The sequence below is a fragment of the Protopterus annectens genome, chromosome 4.part0 (genome assembly GCF_019279795.1).
Source record: "Protopterus annectens isolate FY-2018-M chromosome 4.part0, PAN1.0, whole genome shotgun sequence".
Classification (NCBI taxonomy): domain Eukaryota; kingdom Metazoa; phylum Chordata; order Ceratodontiformes; family Protopteridae; genus Protopterus; species Protopterus annectens.
The window spans coordinates 1108791099-1108813891 of record NC_056733.1 but is presented as its reverse complement, the minus strand read 5'-3'; the positions used below and the strand labels follow the sequence as shown (position 1 = coordinate 1108813891).

At 43.3% G+C, this 22793-nt stretch overlaps 1 protein-coding gene across 1 annotated transcript in view; it reads left to right on the top strand.

Moving 5' to 3' along the window:
• The window catches only part of LOC122800420 (F-BAR and double SH3 domains protein 2-like), a 940373-nt gene that overhangs the window by 837771 nt on the left and 79809 nt on the right, over nt 1-22793 (top strand). Inside the window, exon 4 of the mRNA XM_044069867.1 lies at nt 9186-9256. Coding sequence (XP_043925802.1) covers nt 9186-9256 — 71 coding nt within the window. The remainder of the gene's footprint in view (nt 1-9185; nt 9257-22793) is intronic.

Below are 22793 nucleotides of genomic sequence, written 5' to 3'. Positions count from 1 at the left end.
TGTTTTTTGCATTGTACATTATCTCCACTTAAAGTTACATTTGGTCGAAAGTTTGTTGTTAAATTTAACTGTTGAGGCTACCCACTAAAGTGAGCTAGCCTGTGTAAGTGATTTATTACTGTTTTTCCTGCATTTCTGTGTACTTTTTAACCTAAAAAACAAAAACATATCCTTGTTTTCCTGCCTTTCTTGACTAGTTTAGACCAGTATACAGGCTTTGCTGTATTCTGGACTGTGGTGTAGTTCCTGTGTTGTCCATTGCCTTACTTGGATAGAAGGAAGTTTCTTTGCTCACCAGTGGGAGTGGGGAGCCTTGAGCAGCCTATCTGTCCCTGAAGGAGTGACCTCAGCACAAGATATTGTAGTAATTGGTCGTTTTGGACCATTTTCAGCTCTTTTGAAGTTCCCTGTTTAAAATCCGTGTTTGCACGGCTTTGTGCGATTGTGCGCATAGTGCAGTGCCGGTTAAACAGGCTTAAACTATTCCTGGCTCCGCCAAGTCTGCACTTCAATTTTTCCCCTAAGAAAGCTCTACTTTCAACAAAATCAGTCTATTCGCTTTATCATAAGCCTAGCACTTGCTCCTAAAACCTTTCTTTTAAGTGAAGCACCCTTAAACTAACGTAAGCACTACATCCACCTACAACCCGTGCTAATACCCACTTCCCTTCAAAGTCCTCTCTCTGACCCAGTTACACATCACCCCCTTATACTATTCTGGCATGTCGAGTGGTATATTACTGATGTCCTCTCCAGTTCAGCTGGTTAATCTGGGAATCCTGAGACAATGTTACAATTGTCTCATGTACACAGACAACCCTCTCCTCCTCCCAACAAACACAAACACATGTGAGAGATGCAACTATATAGCCAAACTGGAGGCTGAACTCTCTCAACACAGGACTAGCAAGACCAGACAGGAGGAGAAGGTAACCACACACACAACAAACCCAGTCTCACATAAACCAACCACAACTGCAAACCAAACACATAGTAACACAAAGACATACTTGGAGGCTCTAATAAAAAACTTACTGAAACAACAGAGGCTCCCAAAGCAGACATCCAAGAAAACACCACCTCAAAACTCTGCACAAGCAACACATAGTACACAAAGTCAGTGTGCCAAACAATCACAGCCCTTAAGGCGAAACACCATGTCTGATACACTAGTAATAGGTGACTCTATAGTCAGACACACTGACGTCCCACTTACCAGGCTGAACAAAGAGAGGGTAACGGTGAGCTGCCTGTCGGGAGCTAGGATCTGCCACATAACACAAGCACTCAGGTCACTCCAAAGCAAGTACAAATATTACTCCGTCATTGTCCGTGCCGGCGTGAATGACCTGAGACGTACCTCCTTGGACTACATGAAAAGAGACATAGAGGAGCTATCTATTTATGTAGGCCAGGCCGATATGACCCTGACCCTGAACAGCATCTTGCCCTCACCAAGAATGATGCCACAATACAAAGACAAGATGATCAGCTTTAATAATTGGCTCAATTACTGGTGTCATTCTAAGGGGATCCAATGTCTGTCTGCTTGGGATGACATGCTGGACAAGCCACGCTGCTTCGCAAGGGACGGCTTGCACCTGTCACCACTGGGCTTCCGGATATTGGCTAAGGCTCTTGCCACCCCCATAGTGCCTTTTTTAGGCAAGGCTCAAAAGACAAACCCACCACCTTAGAAAACAATAAAAAAAAAACTAAGGGTAATGCTGCTCAACGCCAGAAGTCTAAATCTCAAGATGCAGGCTCTCGAAACACTCAGTATGGAAAGCATTGATGTCTGTGCAGTAACTGAAACCTGGTTCAAGGCTCCTGAGATCACCCCAGCCCTACCAGGTTATACCTCGTATCATGCATTTCGGCCCCAAAACCTGGGCCGAACCACAAAAGGAGGGGGAGTGTCCTTATTCATTAAAGACACCCACACCTCCAGGTTAGTGGCAACGCACGAAGCATCGGAGACTATCCATGTGCAACTAACTGTAGGCAAAACTGCTATACAACTTGTAGCATTCAGTCTTCCTGAAGACACTGGAGGATATGAATGTCTCACCAAATACCATCATATTGGGAGACTTCAACTACCCAAACATAGACTGGGTGCATTACTCAAGCCCCAACACCCTAGCCCAAAGGTTCCTGGAATTCATCAACTCAAATGTGATGGAACAACTAGTCACCTCCCCCACAAGAGGAAATAATATACTTGACCTGATCATCACAAACATGGGGACAAAATGCTCAACACCGGAAGTATACCCCTCACTAGTGAGATCAGACCATAAACTAATAACCCTAGATATTCATATCCCACCTCCACCCCCAGCACAAAAGACCACAGTGAGAAACTTCTCAAAAGCCGACTTTACACTCCTTAGGACTGAAATGGTATCCTTCAAGCCCCCTGGGCCAGTGGAAACCGCATCCCACACTGCTGAATCCTTCACAAATGCTTTCTACGGGCATCTCCAAGAATGCATGGATCATGCAATCCCAAATAAAACCAAGACCCTTTCCACCAAAGGCAGGCATCCTATCTGGTGGACCCCAGCCATAAACAAACTTTATAACAAGAGATGGAAGCTACTGCAAGACAGAGCAAAATCCCATAAAGGGAAGGCATCCCTGATCAGCACTAGCAAAAAACTATGTTCGCTAATAAAATCATCAAAGGCCAACTTCGAGAGAAAAATCGCTAAGGACACTAAAGATAATCACAAGGCCGCCTTCAGTTATGTTAGAAACCTGGGCGGAAACCCTCAGATATGCGCAGAGTTAGTTCATAATGGCAACAAATACACTGAACCCACAGATGTTGCCAACATACTGGCAGACAGGTTCAGTGCAAATTTCTCCCCTCCCTCTCCCCCAAAAGACGAAATAAATATCTCAGCTGATTGCAACCTCCCAGAAATCTCAGATGACCAGGTGAGAGCTGCCCTCAGCAAAGCTAAGAATACAGCATCCATGGGACATGATGGTGTCCCGGGTTGTGTGCTATGTGAACTCCTAGAGGAGCTAAACCCGCGCATAAGAACGCTGTTTAATCTTAGCCTTGCTACAGGATACATCCCTGAACACTGGCGTACAGCTACAGTGGTCCCACTCCACAAAGGTGGCGCCTCTACAGACCCTGGAAACTACCGCCCCATAAGCTTGACCAGCCTGGTCTGCAAAGCTATGGAAAGGATCATTATGGAACTCATAAACAAAGACATCAGGGACCTACAGACAATTGACCCTACCCAGTTTGGCTTTGTAAAAGGCAGATCCTGTCTTTTAAACCTGGTGGACTTTTTTGAAACGGTCACTAGAGCCATCGATGAAGGCAAAGCAGTTCATACAGCCTACCTGGATCTGGCAAAAGCCTTCGACACAATACCCCACTCAGGCAACATAGACAAGCTCAACAGCTTAAATGTAAACCCATTTGTCACAAGATGGGTTGCAAACTGGCTAGACAGAACCCACAAAGTCAGAATAGCTGGAGCTATGTCAGACTCTAAGCCAGTCACAAGTGGAGTCCCACAGGGCTCTGTCTTAGGACCCCTCTTGATCGGCATTTATTTCTCAGATGTGCAGGCAAACATAGGGGGGTTGTGGCTGACAAAGTTCGCAGACGACTGCAAACTAGGCGCCATAGTCGACACACCAGCTGACACATGCATCCTCCAGAAGGGCCTCAGAGAAACAGACGACTGGTGCCAGAGTCATGGCCTTAAACTAAATGCCAAAAAATGTATCGTCATCCCCTTTGGAAAAAACAAAGTACCCACAAATGACCACATAAGTGGTAATCCATTAAGTACGGAAAACGTAATCAGAGACCTGGGACCCAAGTTGACAGTGACCTCTCATTTGACACCCACGTCGCCAAAGTGGTTAGAAAGACCTTCTGCCTTGCCCACCTTATCATGAAGGGATTCACATCCAGATCAAAGGATGTCATTGTACCCTTATATTCCTCCCTTATCAGGCCTATGATTGAGTACAATGCCCTATTTGGTATGTACCTCACCTGGCACCTGCAGCAGCTGGAGAGACCCCAAAAGTACCCTTACCAAGAGGATCAAGGGATTCCAGCATATGTCATATGCTGCCAGACTGAAAAAGCTCCAGCTCTATTCAGTAGCATACCACCTGCTCAGAGGTGATTTGTGCCTTACGTACAAGGCCATGTCCAATTCAGAATTAATGGACATGCTCCATCTCAAAAAATCCAAATCCATCAGAGCCACGAGTGCTAAAGATCTAAACCTCAGCACAAATATGAATAGGACATGCTGGAGGGACAGATTCATAACCCAGAGGCTTCCCGCACTCTTTAACAGGATACCTGTCCATGTTAGGCAGAGCCCCTCACTGACTCTCTTCAAGAGAAATCTGGACGAATGGATGGGTGATCGTAGGTTTACCCCGGGGGTCATCTCTGTGTCATTGCTAGATAGAGGCACAGTAAACTAAATTTAATTTAAATTGTACACTTTTGTATCATTACATGGGGTGGTGAAAGCCACATACACTTTGGCTAGGCTTATAAATGCCCTAGGGCAGATAGCCTAGTACTATACTATGAAACTGTAATGTCTCAGAGATACAAATTTTCTTTCCACACACTTCCAACTCCAAAAGGGTTCCCAGATCTACCTCCAAACCAGTGGACAGAGGCACAAAAGCAAGTCCTTTCCCTGTTCTCTATGAGGGCAATAGAACATGTTCCTGCAGAACAGAAAGGTTAAGGTTTCTACTCCAGACTTTCTGGCACCCAGAAAAGAGGGCATCTGGTGCCCCATCCTCAATCTATCCATTCTAAACACTTTCCTGGTGATACCAAAGTTCAAAATGCTCACCATCCAGCAACTGCTACCCATGCTCTCCAAGGATGCTTGACTAGCCACCCTAGACCTAAAAGAGGCTTACCTCCACATTTCTATTAGGGAATTATGCAGGAAATATCTACGTTTCAGGGCAGGATCTCTGCAGTTTCAGTTCTCTGCACTTCCCTTTGGCTTATCTACTGCTCCCAGAGTTTTCACAAAATGTCTGGCTCTGGCCATTGCCTTTTGCAGACAAAGGAATATCCAAATTTACCCGTACTTAGGCGACTGCCTAATTCAGGCAGTCAGAAAAAGCTGCTCAAGCACCTGGCCTTTGTAAAGTCCCTACTGCCCTCCCTAGGGCACACTATCAACAAAAAGAGGTCCAAACAAGTACCCACCCAAAGGATTATATACCTGGGAGCAAGCCTGGATACAGCTTCCCAGATGGCATTCCTTACAGCAGAAAAGCAAACTTATCTGACAGCCTCCTTCTCTCAACTAGCCACCAGACCCCAGTTATCTGCAAGGAAAATCCTGCAAGCTCTGGGGTTTATGGAATCTTGCATTCTGCTCATTCCATATGCCAGACTGCATATGAGGAAACTTCAATGGTACCTAAAAAGCCTTTGGTGTCAACACTGTCAAGACCTGGAAACTCTTATACCTGTGATACCTTGCCTCAGGAAAGATTTTCTTTGGTGAGCAGCAGCATGCTCCTACAACAAGGGACTACATTTCTCACCATCCCCCGCCACCCAGACCTTTATCACAGATGCATCAGACTATGCCTGGGCTGCACACCTGGACGGCAGGTGCATACAGGGCCAATGGAGCCCACAGCAAATCCATCTGCACATCAACCAAAAAGAGATGTTAGCTCTCCAGCACGCATTGACAGCTTTCAGGCCACTTCTCTCCCCAGGGGCTCTCCTTATCAAACAGACAACACCACTGTGATGTGGTATATAAACAAGCAGGGAGGGACTCACTCCTACCCTCTATGCAGGCTGGCCATGGCCCTTTGCACACAGCCTCTGCCATGAAGCTCCACCTGTTAGCACAATTCCTACCAGGTTCTCAAAACTCTCTGGCAGATCACTTAAGCAGAAATCTCCTGGACCCACACGAGTGGCAGCTAGATTAAAGAACCTTCACCCTAATAACTCAGAAATGTGATACCCCGAATATCGACCTCTTTGCCTCCTACACCAACCATCAGCTCAGCAAGTTCTGTACCAGGGAGCATCACTGCATGGCTTGGAAAGTGGATGCCCCGTCCTTCCCCTGGGTTAATCTATTGGTCTATGCCTTTCCTTCACTACCTCTCATCCCCAGGGTACTGGTCCAAATAAGGGAGAAAAAACCAAGGAAATTCTTATAGCTCCAGGCTCCTCGCCATCATTAGTACCCACTGCCACCATGGCATCTCACTCAGACCCCAACCCTCCTGACCCAGAGGGAAGGAGAATTCATGCATCCCCAATTGCAGACCCTGAGTTTGGCAGTTTGGCTTATTCCCTAACCACAGATCAATCCGCCAACCTCAGTAAACAGGTTCTAGATGTTATATGTGAGGCCAGACACCCTAGCACTAGAGGTTCTACACGTGGATTCAGGCTAAGGGAGCCACTATGGCACAGCCCTCCCTCCCTCTTATCCTGGATTACTCAGCTGACCTGTTACACAGTGGTCTCTATTTTACCTCTTAAAATTCATGCCTCTGCCATCTCTGCTCGTTTCCCCACTGAGCAGCCCCCTTTCTCACAACCTCTGAGCAAACAATTCCTAAGATGGGCTAGCAACTTGAGGTCACCCAGAAGAGCACCTACCCCAGCTTGGGACCTTAATTTTGTGTTGGAAAAGCTCACCCTGCCCCCCCTTCGAACCAGCATCTTCAGCAGAGTTGAAATTTCTCTCCAGAAAAACAGCTTTTCTTCTGGCCATCACTTCAGCCAGAAGGGTCTCCGAGCTACAAGCACTCATGGCTGTGGAGCCCTTCATCATCTTCCATGCTGACAAGGTTTCCCTCAGGACTAACCCATCCTTCATGCCCAAAGTGGTTTCCAGTGTAGCTCTCAACCAATCCATTCATTTGCCCACCTTTTTTCCTAACCCACAGAACAAGGGGGGAAAGGATTCTGCACTCTCTAGATGTGCACAGACAGCTCAGATTCTATCTAGACAGGACTAAATCATTCAGAAAGTCTGATCAATTGCTGGTTAGCTTTGCTGCAGGGGCATAGGGCAAAGCCATCTCCAAACAAACAATTTGCAAATGGATAGCACACTGCATCCATTTCTGTGGCAAGCAACACGGAAAGCCTACCCTAAGGAGGTCAGGACTCAGTCCACCAGAGCAGCCTCCACCTCTGCAGCTTTCCTCAGAGGAGTCCCCATCAGGGACATCCTGGAGGCTGCCACCTGGACATCTGTTCACACTTTCACCAAATATTACCATCTGCCTATCTTCTCCAAATCCAGGGCAGGCTTTGCTACTGCAATGTTGCTAGGCATCCTAGCAGCCCCTAGTCTCCTTGACTGCCTCCACCCTTTTCCTCAGCTTTTGGAATCAACCCAAATGTGATGACTGCAGCAGTGAAACACAAAGAACATAGTACAGTTGTGTACACTTAACATAAATGTAGATGTTTGAGTGTATTCACTGTTGCATTCCTGGTTTCCCTCCCTCCATACCCCTCTTCTTTCTTTTCTCTCCTTACAAGGAACATTTTGGTATTTACTTTCCACTGGTGGGGTTCTTCCACCAGAATCTGGCTCCCACTTGGGGGCTCCTGACAGTTAGGGATAGAAAAACTGATGTAATGGTGTTGGCTGCCTTACTTTATACTACTGACGACCTGATGTCAGTCCTGAAGTGACAGCAACAGATGCAGAAATACTAAGCCTCTGGTATTCGGGTTGGCCGAGGAGTACCCTGGCAGGGATAACCCAAATGTGATGACTGCAACAGTGAATACACTCGAACATCTACATTTATGGTAAGTGTACACAACTGTACTTTCTTCGTAGAATCATTAGCTTTGCAACAAATTGTCATTGTAAGTAATTGCAAACTGCAATTTCCTGCCAGATCTCTTGTAATAGTAAGCATTCCTCCTTACTTACAAAATCTAAAATTTTCTGTAATCTGCTTATATGGTATTTTATGAACAAATTTAAAATGTTAAGAAAACATACTATTAGGAGGTGGCTTGTAGCATATGGTGGTTCTTAATAATTATTGTTGTAAATGTCCCATTAGGTCTCATAATCAGCAATTGTCAATGTGATTCTGCAGTTATGTTTTCATTTCCAGTATGAGTGCTGACCTTTTGTCAGTATAGTTAGTTATTTTGAAAATAGTCTGTAAACTGGAGGGACCAGTCAAACTTTTCAAGCCATGTGTAATTATAGTGTATACATTTATGCCCCCCTTGTAGAATAATGAGGAAATTGCTATTTTAACATTAGTACCTTAATCTCAAAGGTAATACGTTACATGGAACTGTTAGTTAGCCAGGACCTGATCTGAATTAATCAGTGTTCCACAGTGCCACCAGTTGATTATAACCAGGTCTATGGTACCAGAGGCATCCTGATTCTGTTCTGATGACTTGATTGAATCTGTGCTGCTGGCCTTTAATCATTGATATTTGATGATTCCTAACAAGGAGGGACATTACATATGTTTGTAAGAACATAGGCAATAAACCATGAGTAAAATATTTCCTCACTTTTTATGCTGTCTTCTGACTTTGGCACCATTGATCCCGCTGCATGACCTTCTAGCTCTTCTCTTCTTCGTTGGCTTTTTTCTTCTTTTGCAACTGTTGGTTATTTGGGTGACGCATCTGCAGACAAGACTGAAGCTTCTTACATGTACGCATCATTTTAATAAGGAATGGAGCACACCTACAGGAATATGTTTATTTTATTTTGTTGAGTAGCCACATTCCACCTGTGTTTCTGTTGTACAGCTTTTATGTCTGACTGCCAACAGCATTGACTCATGCTCAGCGGCAGAACAAGTGGTAAGCCTTTAAAAAGGCTTTCTTTCATTAAAGTTTTTATAGCTGATGTTCTTTTCCCATCATTTGTACTACTGGATACACTGGAGTTTTTCAAGATGAACATGGAAGCAGTTTAGATGTTTACTGACATAATGAATAGACAGGGCTTCAGCAGATCTATGCAGTGAGCTGGAGTTTGACAGTCTGAGCTTTGTAGATGGGGTAGGGGAGCAGCATTTAGATTTGGTAATCACTGTTTAACCAGATATTTTTAGGTCAAGTGCCAAAAATGCTGCTTGTACTGCACTGTACTGACTGCGCTGCTTTTACATTTTAGGCTCTACAGAGGCTGGCATTACAGTATCTGAAGAAGGACATTCAGCGCCTCAAAGGTGAAAATGATAACAGGTAGGGTACCAATAACATCTGGAGACATTACCAATTTCGGAATTGCAATTTTGCCTGAGTTAGGGGGACATCTGATAAAAGCTAAGGATGTTTTAGAAATGATGGGTACAGAAAATGTGACCCCCTCATTTAAAAAATTGACAGGAACCTCTAAATTTGGGTACTGTTTACCTGAAGTTTGAAAGCAGAATTGGATGGTGTCATTTGTTGTTGGCATTTGTGAGAAATCATAATTATGACCGTTTATATTTAATATTTGCTTGAGTTTCAATAAGGCACCACTGTTCCATTCCTAGTGCTTTTTACAAAGTATGATAAATTACCATCATTTCAGAGATGCAGTTTGTGGTAACACCAGGTAGAAATTCACAGAATACTACTGATTTGTGCTCTGCGGGTCAGCTAGTAGTTCTAAGAAATATCAAGGTAACAAACTCAGGTCACCTATTCAGAGCAGATGCTCTCACAGATACTGACGATTACCATTTGTTCATTTTCTGGGCAGAATAATAGCAAGTTTACTGCCCCACACTTGGTGAAGTTCAGACATAGACATGCAATTAAAGATGTTTGCACCAAGACGTGATTGGTGTGCAGCAACATTAGAAAAAAAAAAAAGAGAGAGAGAGATGTGTACTGCCCTGTGGTTGTGATCTCTTAGGAACTATTAGGAAGATCTTAATTGGGGCAGAATCAGATCCAGAGTGAAGTTTTAGATGGATGCGAGAAACATCTTTCTTTGAAAGGACAGGCACTACTCAGTCTTCCCATTTGTTCTGCACAAGTTAGATTGGTGTAGAGTAGCGCACCGTAGATGCTCAGTGCACACGTTTGCATATCTTTTGGTACTGCTTCAGAAAACAGTGTGGTCTGCTAATGGTTCCAGTGGTACTGAGAGAAGAAACAGGAATAGGTGGTAGTTGTGGACAGTTAGGCAGTATATCAACAGAACCTTTTAACTTATCTGGTAAAATATACAGATGGGTTAAATGGGTCTTGTGCTTCTTACCTGCTGTCAAAATGTATGCATATTTATTTTATTTTCCCTACTGTTTGGATGAAGGAAAAGGAACGGGTGTTAGAATTGCTGGGTTTTGAGCAAGCAATATGAGCAAGTAGTTTGATTTACTGGTATTTGAGGAGTAGACAGTGAAACTGTTGACAGCCAAGAACAATGTTTGTTACCTAGCAGAACTTCATAATGCACTAATGCATTTCCTTCACTGATGTTCAGGACATCTTTCTTGCTTGGCATATTGAGATAACTGACTAGCTCACTGACTGGCTAACCAACTGTCATGTAGATTTTGCTCCAGTGCATCCCATTTTGGGGCAAAATAGGGCAGTGCAGTGGTATAGTAGCAGCTTCATGGTGTTTGATTCTTCATTTTGATACATGTGCCCATATAACATTTGTCTAGAATCTACATGCCTTCTCTGTGGTCTTCTAGGTTTTTACATGGTGATCCAGTTCTCCCATATTCCACATGTGCTGACAAGGAACTTGCCGATCTAATAGCCTTAGGTGTGTACCGTATGTGTGTATATGTGCATGCTCACATGCATGTGTGCATTGTATACACCTTGCAGTGGACTGGCATATTTACGACTGATTCTCTGCTTTAGACTCACTATGTTCATGACAGAGCCTGGCTGTCCTGAAGCACTGTGTAGGGTAACAAATATTTGGAGAATAATTGAAAGGATGGATTTGCTTAATCTTGTGTTGCCTAGGATTCTGTAGGTCCGTGTAGAAGATGATAGAGGTTTACCTCAGACTTGATGTCTGCCATCTTCATGAAACCATCCTTAGACCCAGACTATTAGGCCATATGGCAGCAATGAATAGGGATAGTTTCTCTGGCTAGGTTCCACATGCAGGCTCTGCAATGGACAATGGCCATACAGTGGTCTCTTCCTTACTCTTCCTTTGGATTTCCCAATATGGCTGATGGGAGTATGTCACGAGCAGATTCAGTGGTGGTTGCAGTCTCTGTTAGTTCTACAAGGAAGGCCATTTGTAGTTCCTTCTCCTTCAGCATGAATTCCTCCTTTCTGGGGTGGGGGTCATTTTGAAGGTAGGACCATTCAGGGGTCCTGGACTTCCACAGAGGCTCACATCAATCTCTGGAAATGAAAGCCATCCTACTAGCATTGCAGGCTTCTCAGGACATTTTCACCTGGGGTGTGGTCAAGATGGACAAACGTGTCTGTCATCTGGTACTTCAACATATGGGGGGAACGTGATCTTATCACCTTTGTCAAGAGGCCATGAGAGTCTGGCAGTGTTTAATCTGCTCTCAGTGGTTTCTGGTGGCAGTGCATATCCTGGGAAAGTCCAGTATTCTGGCCAACAGTATCAGCAAGAGCATTCTGTTGTCCTACTATAGTGGTCCTTGACTCCAGTGGTTACAGCTTGGATTTTTTGTTACTGGGGCACTCCATGTTGTGACCTGTTTATCGTCCCCATCCAACATAGAGTGCGATAGCTGTTATGTCCTTATCCCTGTTCTGCGACAGGTATAGGGATGCTCTGATATTTGCTTGGCCTCCAAGTCTCCTTTACGCCTATTCCCCAGTTCCCTTTATAGTGAAGTTTCTTCAGAAAGCAGCTCATTGCAGAACATCCATGATTCTCATCACCCCCTTTTGGCCTCACCAGCTGTGGTTTCCCTTCTTGTAGCCTATTCTGAAACACCACCCTTGGGTGTTTGGTCCCATTCTGGGTCTTATCTTTCATCCATCCTGGCTGAAGCCACACAGTCTTTATTTCCTGAAGTTGACCACGTTGTTCCTCCAGTTCCCTTGATGGCCAGAAATCCAAGCTTTTAAAGGTGGTTAATATATTGTCTTCCTCACAGAAAGAATCCACTAGGAAAGTGTACAGCAGTAAGTGGTAGAGATTTGTTTTTTAGTTAGAGACTCTGGAACTTGATCCGCTCTTGGCCCCCTTGAAGTCCGTTTTGGACTTTCTAGATGAGCTGTTTGGTTCAGACACCAGCTTTTCTACTATCAGGATTCAGTTAGTGGCCATTTCATACTTTCATATTGGTGGAGATAACGTGTCCTTGGCTTTTCTCAAAATCTGCAAAGTTTTTTTGAAGGGTACTTTTTTCATCCTCCAGTGCTGGATCTGGTGCCTCCTGGGATCTCCCTTTTTTTCTTCATGTCTTGCCTGGTCCTCCTTTTGAACCTTCAACCTCCTTGGATCTGAAGCTTTTGTCCTGGAAAATGGTGTTTTTGGTGGTGATTACCTTGGCCAAAGGAGTTTCAGAATTGCAAGCACTTGATTCTTCTTAACCTTGTTTGTTTTTTCAGAGAATAACCTTCATGGTTCAGTTCCAACAAAGGTGAATACTTGATGCATTGTTTGGATGTGCATAGCCAACTGCAGTTTTATCTTGACCATACGAAATCCTTGGTTTCCTTCTCAAAACCCAGGCTGAGCTCTCCAGTGGCTAAAGTAACTTTGTCCAAGCGGTTGTCAGAAAGAATTTTGTTTGCATACTCTCTGGGAGGCAAGTCACGTTCACTAAAGCCTAGAGGCCATTCTACTACAGCTTTAGCTACTTAACAGCTTTTCTTTCAAGAGTGCCTATGGATGAGATCTGTGCTGCCCCTATGTATTTGGGCCATCTTACCTTAGTGTCACATTATAAGCTGGACATTCAGTCCAGGTCCAGGTCTTTTTTGGTTCTACTGAATTGCCAAATATCCTTCCTTAGTTCCTCCCCAAGTATTGTAGTGGCTGGGGACTGTGCCCCACATTTGATTCAGACAGAGCAGACAACATTGGATACGAAAGTTATGTACACACCATAGTTATAGATCATGTTGTCTGTATTTGTCTGGTTCAACCTTCTTGCTGATTTGGCAAATCTTCCCTTGGTGAGGACTGGACAGCAGGGGCCCTTCTTTCTGCTCACCCAGAATATCGATGTTCTCTGACAGTTTCTTTGTTTTGAGGCAGTAAATGGGAATTGGTTGGATATGTTGCATCATTGTACCAATACTCTAGGGGCAAACTCAATCTGGGGAATTGATGGAGGAGCAGGGAGTTATGGGTAAGGGGGCAGAGCCAAGTCAATCTGAAAGACTTTGGAATCTGTCAGTGTCTGATCCGAAGTAATGCAGGCTGAACCAGATGGAGACAGACAACATGGATCTATCATTATGGTGAGTAAATAACTTTATTTTTTATTAAACTTAAAAAAAAATGTATAAGTCAACTGAAATAACTAAAAAGCTACACATTTTAGAGTGAGAAGTCCACTTTACGAGATGAAGACATAAATATAACAAAAAATGGTAAAGAAAAAATTTTGCACTTAATCTTTAAATTGTTATTATATGTTATATAGTGAGCTTGCAGCTCTAAAATTCTGTAGACTGTAGTTTGTGTAAAACTGCCCAGACCAAGAGATCCTCATGCCCAACTCATTTATTTTGTGAATTATATTGTTTTTCAGGTTTGACAGCTCACCTTTATGGTGGATGCTCTTGACTACTGTCTTACATCAAAGGGAAGTAGCTAGTCTGACTGCTATTGTTCACCAGCATTCTCTTGGCCCTGTGTTTTATGTTTGCAACAGGGCAAAGCTAGAACTGCTTACATTAAATCTTAGTGTTAGAAGAGTCTTTAGTTTCCTTTACAGTTTAAACCTTCTGGATTTCTGTATTGTACTGGGTTGCACCTTAAAAGGATGTTGGGAAAGGATTTGAAACACCCATTTTTCTACCATACTAGTAAGTTACTGTATTATGATAACGTCATTGGTTCTTCTCAGATCTTTGTCCTGTTATATGTAAAGTCCTTCTGAGTTTTTAGAAAATGTTCATGTGCATTTAAGTTCAGACTAGGCTAGAGGACATTGAAGGCCATTTTAAGCCTAGCTGGTTTCCCTCTTTGTACTTGAATTAATGTATCCCGTTTGGCTAAAGACTGGCCTTACCCATCATGTGATCAATTATTACATATTACTCCTAATCAAAACTGCATATTGAACCTTCAACAGATGGTGCAGAAATAAGGATTCGGAAGTGATGTGGATAGGAACTGACCTGGTGTTTTTGGGAAAGGACCGGAAAAGGTCCTGGGGTTTCTAATGTGATGTGGACAAACAGTGTATTATGCCATGTATGAAGAGGAGGAAGCAACAACATGGTGTTTTCCTGAATGGCAGGGATATGCACATACTCTCAGCACTGCTGGGATGTTAACATATGGCAATGCAATCACTAGAACTAGACTGTAGTTTTGGAATGTTTAGTGTAAATTCTGAGCATTATGTTAATGAGGATCATAAGTTCTTCAGGAGGGATTTTTGCCTTGGGCAACTCATTTCAAATAATAACTCTTAGGTTATTATTTAACCAGATGAATATATTTTTGCTGGCCATTAGCCAGTCACGGACCAATCCTGTACTATATAGCTCTGTTCATGTAAATAGCCTTTGCAGTTCCAGATTTTTCCCTTTTATCTGCCACACTGCTGAGAAATATTACAATAAGCACTGGAATCTAGCTGGTGTGTGATACTCTGGCTGAATATGCATTTTTCTCCATTATTTTTTATTCAGAAAAATATAAGATGTTCTTCATCTCACATTGCTGCAGTCCTTACATATGGGTAGTCCGCTGTCCTCGGTCGGCCCGAATACCAAAGTATTAGGCTGACGTTGGTCATGGGCGCTCAGATCTGACATCATAGCGTCAGGGTATAAAAGCGCATGACCGACATCATATCCCCAGTCTTTTTTGCCGCATGGTCCGATGCAGAAGCAGCGTTGCAAGTGCCGTTCGGCGTTCTGAAATTTTCGTATTCTGAGTTTCAGACCGAAACCAAGTTGGGCTAAGTACCCCGTTGGGGAATATTTTTGTTTTTTCTTGCCTCAGTTAATTCCGGATGTCAGAAAAAGTGAATAATTGTATTTCTTGTGGGAAACAGATACCGCATAGGGATTATCACTCTCTTTGCATTCCTTGTTTGGGACCGGACCACGACGTAGTCGGGTGTCAGTTTTGTGCTAGGTTTAATAAGCGCACTATAAAAAGAAGGTTAGATTGTGCTAGGTTAGTCTTTGGTAAGCGGTGTAATTATAATATGCTGTCGGATCCTCCGACGCCCTCTTCCACGAAGAAGCGCAGAGACAAATCCTTGAAATCTAGACAGGTTGATTCGTCCGTTTCGGACGCCGGTCCTGCAGAAGCTACAGTGGAGCAGGTGGATCCGGCTGAAGTTTCTGTTGAGTCTCAGGGGGAAACTTTGATTTTGCAGGATGTGGCCTCACAGGAGTCAGGTCAAGCTGAAGGGGCCTCTCAGGTTACTGTTCTCCCTTCTATGCCTAAGGTGGTTAGGCCTTCTGCTACTATTTCTAAGGCTTCTTCTAAGGGCAGGTCTGTTTTGCCTTCCTCTGGTGTCCCTCCAGGTACTTCAGGGTCTGTGCCTAAAAAGCACATGCTTAAAATGGCAGAAGATTTGATTACTTTAATTAGAGGTTCTATGCCCCCTCCTGATAAGAGGCCCAGGGTGGAGCCAGAGTTGGAAAGTTTGGATCAGGCCTCAGGCGACTCAGACCCTTCTGCTGAAGATATTCAAGATTTTCCCCTTATTCGGATTCTGATGCAGAGGATTCCACTCCTTCTGCTTCTCCTCCAGAGGATTTTTCGTTTTCAGAAACTCTGCATTCCATGAGGGAGCATTTTAAGTGGGAAGGACAGGATTTCTCTGATTCATGAAAGAGGCTTAGGGAATTCTTGTTGTTACCACAGCATAGACCCTTGGCTATACCTCCTGTTTTGGATGTTGTTCAAGATGTTTTCTCGGAGGCTTCCCTTAATCCAGATTCTTTGCCTCCTCGCCAGTTAAACCGGACAGGTATTACAGGGTGCCTGAGGCTCATAAATATCTGTATAAGAGTCCTAGGGCGGACCCAGAGACTATTAGTCAGGGGCCTAAGGGTGTTAGAGCTTCTGTTGTAAAGAATCCGGTTCCTCTAGATAAGGAAGCTAGAGCTTTGGATAGATGGGGTAAGAAGGTGTATACCTCTTCTACTTTAGCAATGAGGGCTTTAAATTGCCAGTTTCATATGTTGAAGTATCAGAATTTCCTCCTTTCTCAGCTAAAATCTAAAGTGGATGCTTTGGCAGAGGGCATAGAGTGTAAAGAATTGCAGGATTTTAGTACATGTCTCTGAACAGGTGGGTAAGCATTCTTTGCAGTGTGGTTTTGATGCTGTACAGGCCTCTTCTAGGGTGGCTGCCATTGGATCAGTTCTTCGTAGGCACACCTGGCTTAAGGATCAGAATTTGTCTGAGCATGTTAAAACTAGAATTCTGGATGCCCCTTTACAGTCTGAAGTTTTGTTTGGTCCCCCTGTGGAGTCGGTTTTGAAGAAAATGGAAGACAAGGCTAAGTCTATGCAGACTGTTAAAGATTTTTTGCAGGTGCAACCTCCAAAGTTTAGTAGAAATTGGCCTACTAAGGGGTGGACCTACCCTTCTTCTGATTCTCAGTCTAGGGGTAGATCTAGACGTGGCAGGGGCAGAGCTCACAGTACATTCAGGCCTAGAACTTGGAGTTCACCTGCACAATCTACAGGTGAGGGCAGGGGCCAGTCCTTTCGTAAACAGGCCCAATGACCTGCATTTTCAGCTGCCAGATTCTTCTTCCTGGCAGCTCCTTTGGGAGGAAAATTAGCACTCTTCAAGCAAAACTGGCTTTTAGTCACCCAGGACAAATGGGTATTGGACATTATAAACCGAGGCTACAAGTTCTATTTCCATACATTGCCTCCTTTCAAAGGCATGCCAGACGTTCCTCCTCGGCAAAGGATAGAGGCTCACAAGCAGATTTCTTTACTTCTTCAAATAGGAGCTATACAGCCAGTTCCTCTGTCAGAAGTGGGACTAGGATTTTATTCTCGCCTGTTTCTAGTACCAAAGAAAGGGAACACGTGGAGACCAATTTTGGATTTATCTATCCTCAACACTTATCTGGACATTCCAAAGTTCAAAATGCTGACGTTACAACAGCTTTTACCTCTGTTGGGAAAAGATCACTGGATGGTAGCTCTGGATCTCAAAGAGGCTTATCTTCATGTTCCTATCAGGCCCAGTTGCAGGAGGTACCTGCGCTTTCGGGCTGGAAATTTACATTATCAGTTCTCTGCATTGCCCTTTGGCTTATCTACTGCGCCCAGAGTGTTCACAAAGGTTCTGGCTCCAGTGATAGCCTTTTTCAGGTTAAAAGGAATACAGATTTATCCTTATTTGGACGATTGCCTGATTATTGCACAACACAGACGAACTTCTGCATCATCTACAGTATGTGATGGTAGTGTTAAGATGCCTAGGGTATTCTGTGAACGAAACAAAGTCCAGTCTAGTACCCTCTCAGGACATGTGCTTTCTGGGTGTGAGACTGAATACAGCTTCCCAGATGGCCTTTTTGACCCCGGACAAACAAAGAAGCCTTTTTCTTTATTTCCATCAAATGTCTCTACAGTCCAGGCTGACTGCAAAGACAGTCCTCCAAGCCTTGGGGTTCATGGCATCTTGTATTCTGGTGCTTCCCAATGCCAAACTGCATATGAGGAAGCTTCAATGGTATCTCAAAAATGTATGGACACAACACTGCCAAGATCTAGACACTGTCATTCAGATAATACCTTGCATTCAGAAAGAATTTTTGTGGTGGGCTCAGGAATGTCACCTAAACAAGGGACTCTCTGTGACCCGACCAGAGGCGAGTCAGATTCTAATGACAGATGCCTCGGACAAGGCTTGGGGAGCACACCTCAATGGAAAATGGGTGCAAGACACGTGGCCTGTCAGACTTCAACATTTGCATATCAACTTGAAGGAGATGTTAGCAGTCCAATTTGCATTGATGGCTTTCAAAGATTTACTTCACCCAGGACAGGTGTTGATTCAAACAGACAACACTACTGTCATGTGGTACATCAACAAGCAAGGGGGAACCCATTCGTACCCTCTTTGCAGGCAAGCGATGATTTTGTGGGAGACTGCTCTCAGTTTACACCTCAATCTTCAGGCAAGGTTTCTACCAGGAGCACAGAACTCCTTAGCGGATGTGTTGAGCAGACAAATTGTGGATCCTCACGAGTGGAAACTGGATCCTCATGTGTTTCAAAAGTTGACAGTGTTATGGGGGACTCCAGACATAGATCTGTTCGCTTCTCCACTAAATTACCAGTTGCCAAAGTTTTGCACAAAAATGTTTCATCCCACACTTGGAAGGTGGATGCTCTATCATTCAGTTGGAACAATCTTCATGTCTATGCCTTTCCACCTCTGCCTCTCATTCCCAAGGTACTCCTGAAGGCCAGAATAGACAAGCCATCCATGATTCTGATAGCGCGGATTGGCCTCGACAGCACTGGTACCCACTACTGAGGAGTTTGGCACGGAGCCTCCATGGCCTCTGCCTTTGATTCCTCATCTTTTGTCTCAGGAGGGCAATCACTTCCTCAATGTCAAGATTCAGTCTCTGCATCTCACAGCCTGGCATATTCTGTTTTAGACCCTGGAGGGTCTCAGCTTCCACAACAAGTTTTGAATGTTATTTTGGAGGCCAGAAGGCCTAGTACAAGGAAAGTTTACGCTGATAAATGGAGGAGATTTTTTCTTTGGAGCAAAGCGAAGGACTTTGATGTTTCCAAGCCTGATTTAAGTGTTTCTCTTCAATATCTTACTGAGTTATTGGACAAGGGTTTGTCTTTCTCCTCGATAAAGGTTCATGCTGCAGCCATTTCTGCTCACTATGACTGTGACCCTCCTTTATTTTCCCATCCTTTGTTTAAGCAATTTCTTAAAGGGGCAAAGAACATAAGACCCCCACGTAGAGCTCCTACTCCTGCTTGGGATCTCAATTTTGTGTTGGAAAAGCTTACTCTACAACCTTTTGAGCCTGCAGCTACTGCCGAGTTAAAGTATTTATCATGGAAGACTGCTTTTTTGTTGGCCATTACCTCTGCAAGAAGGGTTTCTGAATTACAGGCCCTTATGGCAGTGGAACCTTTCCTGATTTTTCATAAGGATGGGGTATCTTTGCGTACTAATCCTTCCTTTATGCCTAAAGTGGTTTCTAGTGTGGCCTTGAACCAAACTATTCATTTGCCTACTTTTATGCAAACCCTCAAAATAAAGGGGAGAAGATTTTGCATACTTTGGATATTCACAGGCAGTTATGTTATTATTTGAGCAGAACCAAGGGGTTCAGGCAGTCTCAGCAGTTGTTTGTTTCTTTTGCTTTGGGTTCTCAGGGAAAACCTGTTTCAAAACAAACTATTTCTAAATGGATTGGGTTTTGTATTTCTTTCTGTTATTCCCATCATGGTAAGGAGATTCGGCTGGAATCAGACCTCATTCCACTAGAGCTACTGCCACTTCTACTGCCTTTCTAAGGGGGGTAGCTACAAAAGATATTTTGGAAGCAGCCACTTGGAGTTCAGTACATACTTTTTCCAAGCATTACCACCTTCCTCTTTATTCTAAGTCTAGGGCTGGATTTGCCACTGCTATATTACAGGGCATTTTAGCAGCCCCTAATGCTTTATGATTTTGCCATCCTCCCTTTACCTCTGCTTTGGGATTCTACCCATATGTAAGGACTGCAGCAATGTGAGATGAAGAACATAGTACAGTTTTGTACCTACCATAAATGTAGATGTTCGAAGATCCACATTGCTGCAGTCCAATTTACCCTCCCTCCTTCCCCTCTGTAGTTTGGCATGGTTATATGGTTTGGGTGATGGTTGTTGTTGGGCATGTTTTTGGGAGGCATCCTGTTTTTGGGCTGTGGCCTTTCTTTTTAGGGCCTTCTGACATCTGGGGCAAGAAAAGACTGAGGATATGACGTCGGTCATGCGCTTTTATACCCTGACGCTATGATGTCAGATCTGAGCACCCATGACCGACGTCAGCCTAATACTTTGGTATTCGGGCCGACCGAGGACAGCGGACTACCCATATGTAAGGACTGCAGCAATGTGGATCTTCGAACATCTACATTTATGGTAGGTACAAAACTGTACTTTTGTCTCAGCTTTTAGAAGTGTAACCAGGAATGTGAAAATTGTACTCAGTGAGGTCTGCTGACAAGCTTCTTCATGGTACAAGACAACTGCCAGACTTGTTAATGAAAGATCATCATATCTTGAAAATGTACAAGAAGCTTCCACTGGTTATGATGAGAAAAATTCAATAAAGCTACTAAAACTTCAGCTAGTATAATATGTATTCAGCAGTATGAGAGGGAGCTTGCTCTTAAGTTCAGTAGATGATGAAAAAGCCCTTTTCACCCATGTTAAGGATGCAAAGAACCAGAGGAGTAGTTAGGTTGGGGTGAAGGCAGTGACTGGCCCTGAGTGTTGTAGGGGTTTAGGGTGCAGTCAGGAAATGCCAATGATCAGTGTGTTGTACCCTGGAAAGCAAATACAAATAAATAAATGCAGTAGTATAGTACCACTATTCAGAAATTAATGCCAATGCTGCATTTACAGTCGCAGATAAAGTGCTGAAGCACTTTGTGTATCGTAACTGTATTAGGCAACTTGTTCCATTCGTAATAAGCGTCCTGCTACAGTTTCAGTTTTGGTCCTCTGTTTAGACAGATGATTCTGCAGGGACCTGTCTTGGAGCACATACCCAACTTATGTTCGACAGTACGATGGTGAAAGACAATGTGCATATGCTGACATGTTATGCTTATCTTTTGCAGTCGCATAGTTTAAAACCTGCTTCTACGTATATAAAATCGGTAAACTTAACCGAAGTAGTCTACTGAGCAGTATCTTGTGTTCGGCATATTTGAAAATTTTAAATCTTACACCATTGCAGATCCAGATGGCACATCTTTCTTAAGATGCCAGGTTTAGTTTATGCACATACTATTTGTTTTCAGTAAATGTAAAAATTTGCCTTTGTTCCAAAATTACAGAAAACTAGTCTTATTGTTTCACTATTTAAAGGATAATATTCAGGATCCTGAAAAGAGGAATCTGCAGGTTGTCTGAGCATTCTTTCAGCCGGTGACAATGCTACAAAGTAAATTTACTGAAATCAACTTTCAGCACCATTGGAGTTTGCACTTTACACCCTTGTTGTGCAACCACAGAGCTGGTAAATATAAATATAGGGTAGTAGCCCTCCCTGCAAAAACAAACACCTAGTTCAAGGCTCACTGAAAATTGTTTACAGTAAGTTAGTTTTGCAGTTTGTTCCTTCTGTGGTTCAACATGATTATCTCAGAGCTACCAGACTATATGCTTAACTTTCATTATTGGAAATTTATTTGAAAAAATGCAATTGAAACTTTTACCAACACATCTTACTGAGTTTGTGGGTTTAAACCATTATGAATTTATTCTGGTAGATCTATTTGTAACCCCAACAAGTTTTATAATGATGTAATAGATGCAACCAAGTCCAAACTTCCAGTCAGCTTAGATTTGAGGAAGAAATTTGATAGTATTCCAATTAGTAAAAGTGATTTTCCAGGTAAGTGCTTGTAATGTAAACCCTTATGTTGTGCTATTGATCAGTAAATGGCTTTACAAGTGGAAATTCAGAGTCAAGGTTGATGAAAATCAGTTGTCAGATGTGTATATGATTGGAGGGCTCCTGGGGCTCTGTGTCGGGCATGTATTTGTTAAATTCTTTTATGATTGCACTATCCCTGCAATCTTTTAATTGGGTCGAGCAGGTCTTCTGATGATACAAAAACTACACTTCCTGTGTTGGATGACAATGATAAGACTCTACAGACACGGGGGGGGGGGGGGGTTTATGACATGGTGTAGACACAGCAGTAGTACCTTTAACATCAGGAAGTGTGGTGCTATTTACTGTGATAGAAATGGAGACTATTTCTGTGTTGTTAATGGACACCATAAGTACTACAAAGTATTGTAATCTCAAAAAGTTCCTCATTTGACACATGCATACAAAATATTAGTAAAATGGCATTTGGTACTATAGTAGTTTCTGCATCCAGTCTCATTAAGGCCAGCTGATGGTTCATCTGTCCTCGTTGTCTTAAGACTATGTATTGAGTATGGTGCACCCTACTCTGTTTTAAATATGAAAAAAATGAAATGCTTTCAGTGTATGTTAGCTAGCAAGATCTTTGTAGTGACAAAGCTGTTATGTAAAATATCTCCAGCTTCTAACCTATTCTTAGTATATTACAGACGTGACGTTTGAGCCTTTAAAAGTCTTCTTTGTAACATCATGAGTGCTTCTTTGACTTTACTGTTTCTTTCTCATCATTTCAATATGTGTAGTAATCTAGTGTTGTATCTTGTAAGTGAAAAACAGAATGATGTTCTTCGTGTTTCACTGTTGCAGTCATTACAATTGGGTTATCCTGCTGGCAGGCTACCCTCAGTCGGCCTGAATTCCAAAGTCTAGGTCCGGTGTCTGTTGCTGTCACCTCTTCCCTGACGTCAGTGTGCCAGGGATATAAAAGATGGAACCGACGCCATTTTCTTCAGTCTTTCTTGCCATGCGGTG